This window comes from Pantherophis guttatus, chromosome 1 (assembly GCF_059756535.1).
Source record: "Pantherophis guttatus breed Tessera chromosome 1, ASM5975653v1, whole genome shotgun sequence".
NCBI classification, from domain to species: Eukaryota; Metazoa; Chordata; class Lepidosauria; order Squamata; family Colubridae; genus Pantherophis; species Pantherophis guttatus.
Window position 1 is genome coordinate 35,866,257 of NC_142063.1, and position 18,261 is coordinate 35,884,517.

The following is an 18,261-nucleotide window of genomic DNA, read 5'->3' on the forward strand; positions in this document are numbered from 1 at the left end:
TGTACTGTGCATGCGTACGCAGTGTGCATCTGGTGCAAACCATGCATGCACATGCAGCATGCTTTTGATGCGCACCGTGCATGGGCGCGCACACAGTGTGTTTTTGGCATGCACAGGCAGCGAACCGGTGGCAGTCCCCAGAGGATTTCACCACTGGGTCTGTCTGTCTATGTTTTAGAATTTAGGCTTAGTTCGATGCATAGAAAAAAGCAGGTATATTAGAGATCATATGATAGAGAAATAGATTAATAACATTGAACTGAAATTCTTAGAGTAATGCATTTAGCCAGTGTGCTTTAATGATTAATAAAATGGATTAGGATTGGAAAGATACAGGTTCAAGACTGCCTTTAGCCATGAAAATTCACTCCCTCACACTCTGCCAAACTTAATCCACACGTTTATTGTGCCAATACAATGAAGGGAGATCCCCATTTAAGTCACTTTGAGCACTAGATGTCAGGATATTCATCTAGAGGTTGAATACTTGATATAAATTAGAATTTAATTTTAGTTCCGTAACACCGACACAGTTTCTTTAGCAGTAATATCACGACCAGGAGTGAGAAGGAGTGAATGAACTTCCTGCCTTCCTTTTATTTCTGTTTTAACCACTTAATCTATTAGTCATCTTGTAGCAGTTAAAGTAACAGTACATATTATCTACCCAACCTTAGGATAAGGATCCAACACATACCACTTCTCTCTCTCTTTTTTAAGCCCATAACTAATCTATAAAAATGAGAGTAACTACCTTGTGGAATATTGTTACAAAACTAACAATGCAGTTTAAATCTTTTGTAGATTGATATTGATCTCTGTAAGCCTAACCCTTGCCAAAATGGAGCACAGTGTTATGATCTGGGAGAAGACTATTATTGTGCTTGCTCTGATGATTACGATGGAAAGAACTGCTCTCACCTCAAGGATCACTGTAAAAATAACTCTTGTAAAGGTACTGTCTGTCCTGTGAAATTTTGACTGTGTAGCCTAATGCTGGAAATCTTATAATAATAGGATTCTTTTAGGGAAATATGTTCAGTGATTTTTCTTAATTAGTATTACAGATTTTAACAATATGAAGGACAAAATTAAATGCATGTAAATTTGATTTTTTTTAAAAAAAAAATCAATACAGTAAGAAAGGAAAATAACAAGGCTCAGTCCTTCTATAGAAAATAAATATATGGAGATGAACATAAATTATTTTACTTATCCATAGAGGATCTGTTGGTCATTTTTTCTTAGATAAACTGTGATAATCTTCTTATACACTTGTTCTTATCTTGTTTGCATTATCAAACTTGCTTCCCAGAAGTAGATTGAATTCTGTTTTGAGTGTCAGTGAAATAGACAGTAGAAGTGGATCACATTTTATTATCTTTCTTAGCTTCTTTTTGTCTCTCCAAATCTGATTCAGGGAACTGGGAACTATTTAGAGCAGATTTAAAAGATCATACAGAGAGAAAAATCTAATACAGTTCAAAGTCCTTTCATATGATAATGGTTAGCCAATTACTATTTTATAAGAGCATTATATGTCATATACTGTAATATTTAGAATGTATCTACTTCCTAATCCATGCAAGGATGTGTCATAAAGAGACTTTGTTGGTTTTCTACTAAATATTAGTGCAACTTAATTAGTGCAACAGTAAGATGGTTCCGCCTGAGGCACCTGATGGACCCTGAGAGGTTCCTGACGAAGCTTGGGACATTCCCCGCCTCTCAATCCTGCGACTCGGCTGAGGCGCTGGTAGCATCCTGGGAACGGGCGGCGGGCGGCGCCTTGGATCAAATCGCACTTTTGCAGCCTCTGACCCGACGCAGATCCCAGGTGGCTCCCTGGTTCTCCATGGAGCTCCGGGAAATGAAGCGTCGGAAAAGACGCCTAGAGGAGTGTTGGAGGTCCTCCCGGTCTGAATCTGATCGAACACTGTTAAGAATCCATATTAGGTCTTATCTTGTGGCGATGGAAACGGCGAAGTGGGACCACTTTGCCGCTCTCCTTGCATCTGCAGAAAACTGCCCAGTGGCCCTGTTTAGAGTGACCCGCTCCTTCCTCAATCAGGGAGCGAGGAAGACCCCTTGCAGGGCAGAGCTGAGGATTTTGTACAGTTTCTGCATGATAAAATTGCTCAGATCCGGATCGGATTGGACTCTAGGCGGAATCCACTTGGGAGACTGAGGTAGGTCTTGGGAGTAGTATCTGGGTTGAGTTTGACCCTGTTTCCGTCGATGAAGTGGACAGGATTGTGGGTAGACTGGGTACCTCCATGAGTTTGTTGGATCCGTGTCCCTCCTGGCTTGTTTCAGCTGCCCGGGAGGTGACTGGAGACTGGATCCAGGCAATTGTCAACTCTTCTTTGAGGGAGGGGATCTTCCCCGCCTCTCTTAAGGAGGCAGTGGTTCGACCCCTCCTCAAGAAGCCTGCCCTGGATCCAGACTCACTTAATAACTATCGGCCCATCTCCAACCTCCGCTTTATAGCGAAGGTTGTTGAGACCGTGGTGGCTCAACAGCTCCCACAGTTCCTGGAGGAAACGGAGTACCTAGACCGTACCAGTCGGGTTTTCGGCGCGGGTACAGCACGGAAACCGTATTGGTCGTTCTGGTGAATGATCTCTGGTGGGCCTGGGATGGAGGTTGTTCCTCCATCCTGGTCCTACTTGACCTCTCAGCGGCTTTCGATACCATCAACCATGGTAATTACTGCAGCGATTTGGGGGGTTAGGGGTGGGAGGCACTGTTCTACAGTGGTTCTCTTATCTCTCAGGTCGCTCGCAGTTTGTATGGGCGGGGGGACAGAGATCCACCCCGAGGCCCCTAACTTGTGGGGTACCTCAGGGGTCGGTTCTCTCCCCCCTACTCTTTAACATCTATATGAAGCCGCTGGGTGAGATCATTCGTGGTTTTGGGGTGAGGTATCATCAGTATGCGGTGATACTCAGTTGTACGTCTCCACCCCAGGCCACCCTGGGGATGCTCTTTCCATGATGTCCCATTGCTTGGAGGCGGTGCGGGCCTGGATGGGGAGGAACAGACTCAGACACAACCCCTCCAAGACTGAGTGGCTGTGGATGCCGGCACCTCGTGTTTCACTTTTGATGGGGGGGAGGTACTTGCCCCCATAGAAAGGACCCGCAACTTGGGTGTCATCCTGGATTCTCGGCTGTCTCTAGAAGATCATTTGACGGCAGTGACTAGGGGGGCTTTCGCACAGGTTGCGCCCTTTCCTGGACCGAGATGCCCTTCGCACGGTCACTCATGCCCTGGTTACTTCCCGATTGGATTACTGCAATTCCCTCTACATGGGGCTGCCCTTGAGGTACACCCGGAGGCTCCAGCTGGTCCAGAATGGAGCGGGTTGTTACGGGCGCTCGTTACTCCCGTGTAACACCTCTCCTGTGCGAGCTGCACTGGTTACCGGTGGTCCTCTGGATCCGCTTCAAGGTGCTGGTACTCACCTATAAAGTCCTACATGGCTTAGGTCCAGGGTACTTGCAGAACCATCTCCTATCTGCCTCCCACCGTCCTGTCCGCTCCCACAGGGCTGCTCTCCTCAGGGTATCATCAACCAGACAATGTCGTCTGGCGACGTCCAGGGGTAGGGCGTTCTCTGTGGGTGCCCCTGCCCTCTGGAACGAGTTACCCACCGAGCTCCGGACGGCACCTGATCTCCGTTCCTTCCGTCGGGGCCTGAAGAGTTGGCTATTCCAACAAATGGGCTGATTTAGATTCTTGGGTGTTATTATTTATTATAATTCAATTTTAGCTGATTTTAATTGGGTTTTTATTGTATGTTTTTATCTGTTTATTTGTTTTTACCTGTGTTTGCCGCCCTGAGTCCTTTCGGGAGAAGAGCGGCATATAAATACTTGCAAATAAAATAAATAAATAAATAAATAACTTAAATATGAGGACTAAATGAAATATCTTGTGCCTGAATTAAGAAACCACAGGTTTATGGAGGCCTTCTATCCTACAGGGTAGCTTATATGCATAATTTTCTCTTATTCTTAGTAATAGACAGCTGTACAATAGAAGTCTTCACAAATGCTACTCAGAATGGCATTCGTTTAATCTCATCCAGTGTATGTGGGCCTCACGGACGCTGCATCAGTCAACCAAGAGGAAATTTTACTTGTGCCTGTGAAAAGGGCTTTACTGGAACGTACTGTCATGAAAGTATGTAATATATATATATATATATATACATATATATTATTAAATACAAGGTTCAAGTACTTGGGCTTAATTTATACAACATTATTTCTTAACTGTTTAAAGTGATTCCATAGGTACATAACAGGATTTAGAGGTCTACTGTAAGTTAGTTGAAGATTTGGAGTTTGAACATGAGTGACTATTTCTATGAGTAGTAGCCATTTGCTCTCAATAGGGTGGTGGGCAGGTGTCTTTGCACAAACAGCTTAGTACAAATACTAAATAATAGTTATTTGTTGCTGAGCTGTTTAAAGATCCATTGTATAATGACTAGATTGTTATTGTTTGGCAAATTTACAAGTGCTCACTCTTGCTCTTGCTCTGTGGTTTCAAGATTTTGTTTTAAAAAAAACACTTCGTAGTGAAATGTACATTGCATGGATATAGGATATAGATGTACAGGCACACAAAATTGTAGATCTGTACTACTCAGTATATAAGGTCTCCAGTGTTTATGAATGGATCAGAATCTTTAGATTGATTTTTGGCAAGAATTTCCAGCTTGTCTCGGCTTTACAGAAATAATAAAATCACTTCTGAGTAAAGAGAGCTCAGAGAGAAAATAAGAAACAGAGCAACCTGGTATCTGGTTTCCTGGCCCACAACCTGCCATTTTACACTTGGCCACATTTGATAAAATTAAGTTTTCTAGTAAAACTTTTAAGAGACATAAATAGCATTTATAATTGTGATTCATGTTCTGCAACAAACTTAACATTTATGGAAAACCCTACAAAGTAATAAAAACTTCACAAAGCAAGAGCCCACTCAGATAACATCTTAAATGTAGCTAGATTTTAGACTGTTTAAATAAACACTTGTTACATGGTAGCTTTTTGAACAAAAAAAAAATAGTAATCACATCAGACTTATTTCATTGGATTAGAAAAGCAAAACTCACCACATTGGGCTCAGTTAAGCACCAGTTTAATTTAGAAAGGATATTTTGAGGTACAGTATTATTTGAAACAAATGGAACATCTTGTTCCTTAAGTTAGTTTCATATTTGTTTTATACTTATTAATTTTGAACGATTGTTGAAGAATTTTGTTGAAGGTATTTGTTTCTTTCAAACAATCAATATAAAACAAACAGATAGTAATCTAGTAGTTATGTATTATTATATTTTAGATATTGATGACTGTCTTGAGAAACCCTGCAAGAATGGTGGAACCTGCATAGATGAAGTCAATGATTTCAGATGCTTCTGTCGGAATGGCTGGGAAGGAAAATTGTGTGACATTAGTGAGTATAGCTAAATATTAATATATTTAAGTTAGCCATTGAAATATTTTTGTCACTTGTAGTTTTTAGGAGTTTTATTTATGATAGTGAAAAAAGAAATTTGGGTTTGTATTCTTAATTCTCAGTCACATGACAAGATACTTTATAACTAGTTTATTTTATATTTAAAGATTCAGAAGAATAGAACTGGGGGAAGAAATACAAAGAAGGATTTAAAGACTATAAAAATTAAATAAGAATGTGCATTTTTAAGAAGAAAAACCATTCCTCTATTATATTATTATAATAGATATATGATTATATATCCTAATAATAATCATGTATCAAACATGCTTTAAAACATTTATTAAAGTTAAAGATTTTTAAAAGTCAACCAGAATTAAAAGAATCATCAAAGTTGACAAGAATTTCTATTTAATCTGAGACAGTCAATATTATCTTGAAAACCAATCAGATAGAATTTGATATTTTAAAATCTCACATTAAGAAAAACTTGAATTTTGGATGGTTATAATGTTTTTGTTCTGATCAGTTTGCGACTAATATACTTGTTTCAAATCAACAATTCTCAAAACAAAAATTTTAAATAAATTTTGCATCCGTAATAATGATAGCATTTTGTTTGCAAATCTTCATTCAGTCTTTTCTATAATAAGCAATTTATTTTGTGAAATGAGCTTTTGTTGAATAGAGTGATTGGCCTTGAATTACCATATGGATAGTGGGGACTTGAAACTGGTCCTCTTTCACTCTCGTCCAGTACCTTTATACTGATTCTCTATCAAGTTAAGTAATAAAATATTTCAGTTTGGTTTTAATTTAACATACTGTACAAACCCAGCAGTTGTTTGTTGATTACAAATTAATTAACAGAATTTGGACTTTCATCATAGAGATTAAATTGTGACCCACATTAATTTACTCAAATTTATCCAGGGATCTATAGCATTTAAATCCAGATTAATGAGACTAGATTAAGTTTGGTTTAATGGATTGTTGTTTATTTATGAAGATTCTTCTTTTCACAGACATTTTTTTGTTCAATTCTTTATTCATTGTATAGATTTTAATGACTGCTCACCAAATCCATGTCACAATGGAGGCCAGTGCATTGATTTAGAGAATGACTTCTATTGTGCATGCAAAAACGGTTGGAAGGGGAAAACATGCCATTCAAGTAAGTGTGTTATAGGTGGTTTACTGCTTAAAATATTCAAAAGTTGAAAAGAAAACTTTTTAAGAATTGCAAAAAAAAATGTGATGAAAAAAGAAGTGTACGATTAAATCTAACAACTGAAATTATCTGGATATAGGGAAGAGTATAATAAAATATCAAATTATAAATTACAGCTTCTATCTATCACCATTTAAAATTAATATTTATAAAATGCCATTAGAAATTATTTTCATAGATTATTTTATTTAGAAAGAGCAATGCAGCAAAATAGTGCTTCACATCAGGTAAAACAAAATGGTGCTTCATATGAGGTAGGAGCACTTGAATAGCACCTCTCTGCAGCTCCTTAAAACAGCTCCACATTTTCCTTGGATTATGCAGCTGCCCTACATAGCTCCAGCATTATCCCAAGAAGAGAGGTGTTCTTGTCTTTCAATGTGAAGCTCTGCACAGCTGAAATAGAAAGTAAATTGAATTATAATAGGTCTAATAGTGTACATAATCCCATGTAACAACCTTCTATAACAATGAATTATATTGATAGGCTGCTTTAATTTGCTTTTGTGTTACTTTAGGTAAGTACCAGTGTGATGCAAATACTTGTACAAATGGAGGAACATGTTACGATGATGGTGATACTTTTCGATGCTCTTGTCCTCCAGAATGGAAAGGAAGCACTTGCAATATTGGTAAGTGCTTTATCTACTTATATTGACTCTAAATCAAGAGAATGACTTGGCTAAGAAGCTAATATAAGTAGCCTGTTTCTTCCTTCTTCATTCTGTGATCTGGAAAAAGTCTTGTTATGTAGAACAGTGTAATAGTTTTGATTATATTTGAGGACGCTGTTTTGGCATAAAAACAAAGGGGGAATTGAGATAGTTATCCTCCATTAAAGTAGAATTGAAATTAAATTCACAGTCCTAAGGATACCAATCCTTCTTTATGGCTCCAAAGCTCTTTTAATTGTCATTATTCCAAATGAAAGGTATCATTTCTCACTATTTTGAGGCAGGAAATGTATAAAAATCCGGCTCCATCTTGTCTTAATTATTTTATTTTACTACTTTGTTATCTTATAATTGAAGTCTTTAATATTTTTATGCTTTAAGCCTTTCAGAATCGGATGGGTGCCAAATATATAAATATAAATTTTATAATGCCCACCTACATTTTACAATAACAACATGGGAGCTGTATTGAAATAATGACAATGTGACTAAAGTTACCTCAGTATACTGTAGGTAAGCAGAAATAATGGTCAAGTTACTAGCTGATAAACTTGGCAAAATTAAATAATTTGAATAGTTTAGAATACTATATTCTTAAAAATGATTGAAGACCTAAAGAGCTTTGGTTTGTGTACATTATATCCATCAATATTTATTGGGTTATAAATTAAAAGAAAATTTAGTTTTTATTTATTTATTTATTTGATTCTCAGAGCTCCTGGAAGTAATATTTGAGGGATTGCTAGTTTTAGATAATATGCTGGGAGTTTGCTTTGTAAGTGTGAAAAACTGAAATCTTATCAAAAATCCCATCTATGGTGCTAACAAGGACATTCACTTTATTGTGAAGGTTGTTGAGAGTGTGGTGGCACGACAGCTTCCCCAGTACCTGGATGAAGCTGTCTATTTAGATCCGCTCCAGTCCGGTTTCAGACCTGGGCACAGCACGGAAATGGCATTAGTCGCGTTGGTGGATGATCTCTGGAGGGCTCGGGGTAGGGGTTATTCCTCTATCTTGGTCCTGTTAGATCTCTCAGCGGCTTTTGATACTATCGACCATGGTATCATGTTGCGCCGGCTGGAGGGACTGGGAGTGGGGGGCACCGTCTTGCGGTGGTTCTCCTCCTATCTCTCCGACTGGTCGCAATCTGTGTTGACGGGGGCAGCGGTCGACCCCGAGGCGCCTTGTTTGTGGGGTGCCACAAGGGTCAGTCCTCTCGCCCCTTCTGTTCAACATTTATGTGAAGCCGCTGGGTGAGATCATCCGTGGTTTTGGGGTGGAGTTCCATCAGTATGCTGATGATACTCAGCTGTACATCTCCACCCCAGACCATCCCAACGATGCCTTGGAAGTGATGTCCCAGTGCCTGGAGGCCGTGCGGGTCTGGATGGGGAGAAACAGGCTTCGACTCAACCCTTCCAAGACTGAGTGGCTGTGGCTGCCGGTGTCCCGGTATAGCCAGCTGGTGCCATCGCTGGTTATTGGGGGCGAATCATTGGCCCCCACGGAACGGGCTCGCAACTTGTGTGTCCTCCTGGATGCACGGCTGTCTTTAGAAGAGCATATGATGGCCGTGGCCAGGAGGGCTTTCTATCAGGTTCACCTGATACGCCAGTTGCGCCCCTTTCTGGATCGGGACTCCCTATGCACGGTCACTCAAGCACTCGTCACTTCTCGTCTGGACTATTGTAACGCTCTCTACATGGGGCTCCCCTTGGGGTGCACCCAGAGGCTCCAACTGGTGCAGAATGTGGCCGCGCGGGGGATTATGGGAGCGACGGTGCGCTCCCACGTGACTCCTCTCCTGCGTGAGCTACATTAGCTTCCGGTGGACTTCCGGGTGCGCTTCAAGGTGTTGGTGATCACCTTTAAAGCGCTCCATGGCTTAGGGCTGGAGTACTTAAGGGACCGTCTTCTGCCACCAATTGCCTCCCACCGGCCAGTTCGCTCCCACAGAGAGGGCCTCCTCAGGGTGCCGTCGGCCAGACAATGTCGGCTGGCGACCCCCAGGGGGAGAGCCTTCTCTGTGATGGCACCTACCCTCTGGAACAATCTACCCCCAGAGATACGAGTGAACCCAGACCTCCGGACTTTTCGTCGGCCCCTTAAAATCTACTTCTTTCAGTTAGCCGGGCTGTCCTGATTTTATGATGGGTTTTTAAAATTTGAAATTGGTTTTAAATTGAAATGTTTTAAATTATGGGCCAAATTTATTTAATTATTTTAAATCTATTTTAACTTTTGTGTATAAAGTGTTTTACTTTGGCTGTTCACCGCCCTGAGTCCGAAAGGAGAAGGGCGGTATGGAAATCTGAAATAAAATAAAATAAAAAATAAATTGATCAAACTGTGGACTCTCATTCAAAGGAGTCTGACTGGCTGGTTTGATGAGAGCTGTTAAACAAATTATAAATGATTTTTGATAGAAGCTTTGATAGAAGCATCTGATGTTGAACTTGGGTTATTTGCTAATTATTTTAAGTACCATGCTAATCCGCTTCACGGTCGAGATTAAAATGATTGTAACAATGTAGATTTTTATTTGGCATGTCAGTTAATATTATGAATGAAAGTCCCAATGGTTAGAAAAAAAACCTTTTTTAAAAAATTCTATTATAGCTAAGAACAGCAGCTGTATTCCTAATCCTTGTTTGAATGGCGGAACTTGTGTTGGCAGTGGAGATTCCTTTTCTTGCATTTGTAAAGAAGGTTGGGAAGGACGCACATGTACCCAGAGTAAGTGTAATTATTGTTTGTATTAATATAACGTTCTTAGTCTTGTAGCGTATCCAAGATAATTTATTATGATGGATGCTTAAGAGTGGACTTTTGTACTAAAAGTCATATTGAATTAAACATTTTATCAAAAAAGCGTAGTTGAATATTATATTTGAGCATTTTACTAGCATTCTGATACATAGTACTGAGTTTCTTAGGTGTGGTTGAGCTTCAGTTTTTGGCTCAAGACAAAACTTGCTTAAAATTTTACATCTGATCTAAATCTTCTAATTTTTGCATTTGATTATGTTTTTTTGTGCTATAAAGTACAAAGTGATTATTGTTAGCATTATTCAATGTAAACGGTAGATAAGAGAGAGTTGACTTCTTTATGAATTGCATTGTACTGTAGTTCTTCATTGTGGCATAACATTTTGTTATGGTAATTGATGAAAAGGTAAAGGTTTAAAAGTACTATCATCTCTGCCAGTTATATATTGGAAAGCAACACAGAGAATATCCATACAGTAATGGTGTGAATAGTCTGGTGTACACTTAGATCTGCTTCCCCAAGTCAACACTTTCTCATTTTTCATACCTCATCATTTCTATCTATTATGTTAATTAGACATGCTGGGAAGGGGCTCATAAGCAAAGGAGCATTTGGAGAGCCCCAGTTATGGAACAACTGCTTTTAAACCTCTAGAAGTCATCTCAATATCTTTGTGGCCAGTGTTCTAAGATCAAAAACAAACTTGGATTTCTTGTAAAACTTTTGCATGTACTGTATCTATAAAGTAGGGCTGGAAAATCTCCTTTTAAGTAGATCATTATTTTTATTATTATTTATTAATAATATTAAAATGTTTATGATCTCACTTTGTTTAACTTCTAAAACTATTTTTCCTAAATTCTGATACTGAAAACAAATCCAACTAGGGGCAAAGAATGAGGCTTGGGAAGAAATGTGTTTTACATAAGCTCATATATTGGCCTGAGCCTGAGCAGACCCAGGCTCAAGTCCCTCTTTAACTATGAAACTAACTTTGGACCAGTAACAAACTCTCAAGCCAAAAAACTTCACCTCTTGTGATGAAGAGAGAATCCACTTAGAGTTCCCAGAGAAAAATTGGAATATAATTCTAGCAGACAAGGGTTTAACTCCCATCATTCACTTTCAAGTTTCAATATGAAAAAGAGTTTCCTGTTTACATATTTAACAATGCACTAGTGTTATTTCACCAGAACACTTTCTTGTAGCTTTAGAATTGATACTACAATAACTACATATAAAAGCAAATTGGGCTATATTTATAGAATTGCCATTACTATTGTATGTTGTTGGGGAAAAGTTTTTGTACATACTGTACAGAAACTTTAATTTGTTAAGAAGGATGCTTGGGGTAAACAATTCCACTTCAGCTGCAGCCGTCAGAGCTGAATTGGGACATTTCTCACTGTACACCTATACAATCACTAGGGCGGTAGCCTACTGGCTAAAAATGACCCAGATGGATGCCAGCAGATTCCCTAAAATATGTCTAGAGGAACAGCAGATTTCAAATCCTCAAAGGTATTCCTGGCTAACCCGGCTGTCAGAAATATTGAACCGATATGGCGTAGGGTTCCCGTTGTGTGACACACTGAACCAAGTTAAACAACGGATTGAAGATATACATGGGCAAATGGACATGGCAACCCTTTCAACTAATCATTCCCTTAAACTGCTGACAGCAGTTAAAACAACTTTCACTCTGGAAAAGTATTTACATTAGAAATGCCATCAGTGGAGAGACAGTTATTTGTTAAGTTTAGATTTGAACTTCTAGATACCAACGTTAGATTTGGCCGTTATCGGGAAATCCCGTATGACAAAAGAATATGCATATGTGGGGTAAACATCGTGGAGGACACAGCGCATATAATATTCGAATGTAGTCTCTATCAAGAAGTAAGAAAACAATATCTGTCCCCAATTATAAATAAATTTCCCCACTGGAATATAAGCCAAAAATTAGCATTTCTGTTGAGGGCTGACTCTCCTCCCCTGGTAAGAGCGATCACTCGATACCTTAAAAGAATGACGGCAATACGAGCCAGTTATATCAAAAAAAAAATTATCGATTGTAAGGAAGATGAGCTCAGTTAGAGAAGAGCTATCCTATTTGGGTTATCTAGTCTTGGCAACTTAGCTATTGAAATTTGATATTGTAAAATTTTAATGTCATCTATCATATATTTTTAGATTGCTATTTTTGTAACTGTTTTATCTTTTCCCCTTTTTCTTTTCTGTTTTGTTTGAAAAGGCCTTCAGGCTATTCAATAAACTAAACTATACTATACTAATACTAATACTAATACTAATACTAATACTAATACTAATACTATACTATACTATACTATACTATACTATACTATACTATACTATACTACAAAAACTTTGTATATGCACAAAAATTGCTCAGATATTATCTACATTGAATACTGTTTATATACTTCAGATGAGTAATTATTTCACTTCTTTCTTTTTTAGATATTAATGATTGCAATCCACACCCATGGTGAGTATTCAGTGATAATTCTTTTTTAAAATACCCTAATACAGCAATAAAAATAAACGATCTTGTTTCAAAATCTTCTCATCAATCTTAAGCAATTGTGCTGGGTTTACCAATGAACTTTCCTATACTTATTTACTAACTGATTTCTATTAAGAAATCTGTTGTATCAGATTGGTAGCTGCAAAGTTTTTGTGAAGGCAAATTATTTCAAAAGAAAATTACTTGAATAATCCAATTTAAAATTGAATTATTTGGATCTAGTTGTTTGATATCCATATTTAAGTCATTGTCAAATCTTAGCAACCACAAAATGAACAGTTTTTGAAGGGCTTTCTCATGCATTTCTCAGTTCCTTGAGGTTACAGAATTTATGAAATTGTGCAATTTAATATAATTGCATTCAAGATGTCCTGTTTCTTAAGTCATAAAATTCTAAAACTTCATATCCTTCTTTGAAATAAAATCTAAATAATGTGACTGGATTAGTTATCTTTCAATTATATAGTCACATTGCCAAAATGTCTTTTACATTTGAAATAATAAAAAAATTATATTCCTATAAAATGTAATGTAGTTATCCATTTTTTCTTCAGCTTTAATAGAATTTGGGGAGTTTAAATCAAAGTTGTTATTACCCATTATTAAAATTCTTTACATGCTGCGTCTGTTAATAGAAGTCCTTTGCTCAGTGTGATTGAAGATTCAATTAACTAAGCTTAAATAAACAAATTAAGAAAACACAAATGTTTTATTAAATAGGCATACATTATAAATTAACGACACTACTTGAATTTTGCAATGTTAACTACAGTGACTATGGATAGAAATAAATTTGAATTTCAGCACATTATTTTATACAAGAACTAATGTTCTCTCAGCTTGAAAAACTGTTGACAGCCTTCATTGCGATGATAGATTTATCATTTTTACAGTTACAATGGAGGCATCTGTGTTGATGGTGTGAATTGGTTTCGCTGTGAATGTGCACCTGGGTTTGCTGGTCCTGACTGCAGAATTAGTAAGTATCTGTATAGGAAAAGGAGTGAAAAATTCACACTGTTGTCATGTCTTAACCTCACCCAGGCGTTAAGTTTTAGTCAGCTATATCTCAAATAATGAAGCAGAAACTAATTAAGTTATTCATTGATGCTGATGTTTATCTTACAAAAATGGTGCTCTCTTTGTTATTAGATAGAATCCTTTTATAAATAACCTTTTACAAATTATAATATGTATTTTATAAATGCAATTATAAATAATGTGGTTTAAATTGTATTTAAATTATCTGCTAGTTCTAAACTGTATGATACTAGTATATTCAGTCAGGAACTTTAAAAGAGAATTTCTATATTCAACTCATCTTAAGGATGTCCTATAGTATATTTGTTTATTATAACTGTAGATTTCTCTATATATTTCTCCATTATGATATTTATGATTTATACATGGGTTATGAACCTCTGCAAAGACGATTCAGAATATTCCAGAACTAAGATAGTAGGAACCTTGTCCTGTCCTTTATTTAAATTCTATTTCTTTTAAATTATTTTTCAACTTCCATAGTGATGGCCAGTTCCATTTGTTATTTGCAGTTCAAATCTTTCTATTTTTATTTTTTTACTAATTACAATTTTTTCTCAGTTGTCATTTCTGTATTTATATTAGGATACACACCTCTTAAAATGTTTCTCCCCTGTTTTGGGACTATGAGCTTTGAATGCTGCTTTATTTCAAATACAAGGAGTGCAGGGAAAGATTCCCTTCACTGAATAAGCACACTTTGTCTTTCTTATGTTTAGAATAATCACCCTGGAAAGCCCTGACACATATGTCCAAAGCTTCTCACCTACTCACCATCTTTTGTTCTCTCAGCCAAGGTGCTTTTCTCCAGCTAGCTCCCACTCTAAAAACTTGTTTATGCCTTTCCTAAGGTCTTGAGAAGCCCTGATCTTTTAGTATCACACCAATCATGAATTATTACTTTAAATTGCTGCACTGTATTATACGCCAAGTATGACTATTAGCACTTATCATTTTACTTGTGATGTCTTGCCAGCATACTATATTAACAAATAAGAGAATATATGTAGCTCAGGTTTGAACTGTGGAGTCCTTGATGTTTTGTTTCATTATCTGACTAGATGTCTATGGGGATTCTCAGTCATCCAGGTCATGGTTGTCCCAAAGGTGCTGTTTAAAAGGCAACTGGACTTGCCTTTTGAACTTGCTTTTTTTTTTCTTGAAAATGTTTCACTTCTGATCCAAGAACTGAAGAAGCTTCTTGGATGAGCAATGAAGTGTTTTCAAGGGAAAAAAACAAGAAAATCCAGTTGCCTTTTGAACAGCATCTACTCCAGTAGGTAACACGTTCAGTGCTAGAAGGGAGTGGGGTTTTTTCTACAATAGCTTTCCTTGTCAACATTGGTGGAGGTATTGTTTTCTCCTTGGCAGTTTCTTTTTCTTTTCTGCTTGATTGTTAGCCTGAATTGATTGTTTCTTGATTAGGATATTGTTTACTGCATGATTATTTGTGTAGTTGTTAATCCAGGGGTTAATCCCTGTTTATCTGGGTGTTGATTGTTGGTAAGGAGGTATCCGGTCTTTTTGTTTTAATTAGGTTTTTTTTTAATTTGATTTATTTGTATTTTACATTTCTGAACTGCCCATCTCCCTCAAAGAGGGGCTGTGGGCAGTGTACAATAAAGCATCAAAATATAAAACATATAAAAATTAAAATGTTAGAAAGTTAGAATTATTTTTTTTAAATTAAATGTTATAAATTTTTTCAAGAAGTTAAGAATAATTACACCCTGTTAAAATTAGTAAGGCAAAGGGAGAGCTGTTAATGGCACCAACAAACTCTACAACTGTGTACTCCTTTGGGATCCCCACTCAAGATAGCAGATCCATGATTTACAGCAGAGTTCCCCAACCTTGCTGTGTTGACGGCCCGGAGGTGGGGGGGCAGGCGCCTTTACGTGCATATGCTAGTGCGGGGAGGGGGGGACGCGTGCGCATTGGCCAGCCACTCACACAGCCTGGTGGTCAACAGGCCATGGCCCACAGGTTGGGAACCCCTGATTTACAGGATCTGCCACCACCAAGTAATCTAGAATTTTGAGTTCTAAGAAGTTCTAGATGACTAGGTGGTAGCATCAGGTCCAGCCCATGTTAGGTTCAAGGTGACATCGTACTCCTGTACAAAGGTACAGAATCCAAATTTCCAACCATGATACCCATTTTCAAAAGATGGAGAACCTCAGTGGGTTTCAAGAGGATGGTTGGTTCTTCTGTTTAAGCACCTTTCTCTCCATTTTGTCATCATGGAAAATTCTTAATGTTGAAAACAAAATTCAGCTTTTTTGGATTAGAAAGGCAGGAAGTGTAGACCCCACAGGCAAGAAGAAGCCTATTTTTATGGCCAAGCATTGCCTCTTTGAAACTAGTGTCATTTTTATTCATTTCTATTCATTTTCTGAAGCAACCTGGCAAATATGTATTAAATGTCATTTTGAATTAGAGGCAATGGGGGTCTTGAGTGCTTTTTGTTTGGCCTGAATGTTTCAAATGTATATGGAAACTTACAGTGGTACAGGTCTATTTAATCTAAAGATGGGTGGTGTTCTTGATAGGATTCAGAAGCCTGCATCTGATGAATGTCATTTATCCCTCGTCATTAATCTTATTGGTGAGCTTATCAGAATACGTCTTTTAGCAGAGCAGTTCAAGTATCTAGCTCAAAGTCTTTTGCTCTCCTTGAAGTAATTAAGTACTCTGATAACTATGAACCAGAGATGCCATTATAAAGAATAATTGCTTAGAAATAATGGGTTCTTTAATTATTATTTATTTATGAGTACAAATGATGCATCCTAGTTGGTATCAGTTGGTATCACAATTATTTCACTTTCAGATCCCTTGTTTCGGAACTGAAGAGGAAATAGTGGGCAGAATATCTTAGAGCAGAGATGAATAGGTCAAGGCTTGCTAACTCTGCTAAAAGGCAGAGACACAAATCTTAATTTCAGATGGATCCAAACAGGGTTCTATGTATTTATATCTATGAATTCACAGATGACCAACCTCTATGACTATAGTTAAAGTTTGACCCCATTTGGAAGGAGATTATATTTTGAACAAAATGCTGTTTTTCTGGAATGCTCAGCAATATTATTGCATTATATAAGAATTGCTGGCAACCTGTTTTTATTTGTGTTTGAACAAAAAGTCTCTAAGCTTGCTTTACAGCTGAAAATAATTCTGACTTTTCTTAATTAGCCTTTTAAGACCCAAAGTCTGAGTAAATATTGCTCACTTGACACAATGCTGATAATTTATACATTTATATATTCCATTATTTAGAAATAATTAAGAGCAGTTAGCTTTAATAGCACAGCAAGAATGAGTATAGTTGCATTCAAAAACTGAATAGGGAATTAGAGAAGTTTTTTAAGCGTTTGAAATTAATTAAGATTAGAAAAAAGTTCAATGACAATCTGATGCTAAAAAGTGCCTAGGCAAGAGGAGCTGAATGAAAAAATAAGAGATGTTATAAAATTTATACTTAGAAGCAATGTGTGTTGGCACACAGCATTCTAAGCAATATATACAAATTTTGAAATAACGTATGTACAGATTTCTGAAAGTTTAGTAATTGGCATTTTATCTCTCACTCTCACTTTAATTGTCTCCTTTTTTTGTATCTAAAAATACTGGTTTCAAAAGAAAGCAGGTTAGGTCCTCAGAGTTTCATTCTTTGCCACAGTTGAAACCCTACTGATTTCTTTACAGAGGTTGGCTTTTTTCTACTTTGTAACGCTTAGAAATAGTTGGCTTCCATGTGGAGGAGATGGTTAACTAAGTAAAACCAACTTTCATATTTTCTGCCTTAGTAAGATAGTCTCAAAGAAAATGGATGCTTGCTGTAATTTACCTGAGAAGGAAAGTTTATAATGGCGAAAGAGGATAAATGATGGGAGGGAAACATATATATATGTGTGTGTGTGTGTGTGTGTGTGTAGGTCTTTGGTTATTCGGGTTTTCTCCCGCGTAAAATTGGAGGTTTCTTGGCAACGTTGCCAAGAAACCTCTAATTTTACGCGGGAGAAAACCCGAATAACCAAAGACCTACATACAAACACCCGCGAAAACCTCAGAAAACATATATATATATATACATATACATATACATATACATATACATATACATAAAGAGGCATTTTAAAAAAATAAAAGTTTCCTAGCATCAGACCTCTATATATAGTGGATTGTAGTACCCATCATCTTCAGACACTAAAACTAATGATCATGGTGACTCAATCTAATTCAATGCATCTCAAAGCCATAAGTTTGGAAAACAGCTACTAATACAATATCTGAATAAATTCTAGTAAAAATTGGTAATATCAATTAGCCACTTGTTGAGCTTTTTTTTTCATTGAACACTTGTTTTTTTCTAAATCCCTTGAATTTTCCTTTTCTTCAGATATTGATGAATGCCAATCCTCTCCTTGTGCATATGGTGCTACTTGCATTGATGAAATAAATGGTTACAGGTGTACTTGTCCTGCTGGACGAGCTGGAACAAGATGCCAAGAAGGT

General features: G+C 37.2%; 1 protein-coding gene across 4 annotated transcripts in view; it reads left to right on the plus strand.

Moving 5' to 3' along the window:
- Positions 1-18,261, plus strand: part of JAG2 (jagged canonical Notch ligand 2) — a 90,621-nt gene that overhangs the window by 59,954 nt on the left and 12,406 nt on the right. For all 4 annotated transcript variants that reach the window (XM_034418599.3, XM_034418600.3, XM_087871694.1 and 1 more), the window contains 9 exons: positions 805-955; positions 4,024-4,188; positions 5,359-5,472; positions 6,536-6,649; positions 7,225-7,338; positions 10,001-10,117; positions 12,633-12,660; positions 13,593-13,678; positions 18,146-18,259. In XM_034418599.3, coding sequence (XP_034274490.2) covers positions 805-955; positions 4,024-4,188; positions 5,359-5,472; positions 6,536-6,649; positions 7,225-7,338; positions 10,001-10,117; positions 12,633-12,660; positions 13,593-13,678; positions 18,146-18,259 — 1,003 coding nt within the window. The remainder of the gene's footprint in view (positions 1-804; positions 956-4,023; positions 4,189-5,358; positions 5,473-6,535; positions 6,650-7,224; positions 7,339-10,000; positions 10,118-12,632; positions 12,661-13,592; positions 13,679-18,145; positions 18,260-18,261) is intronic.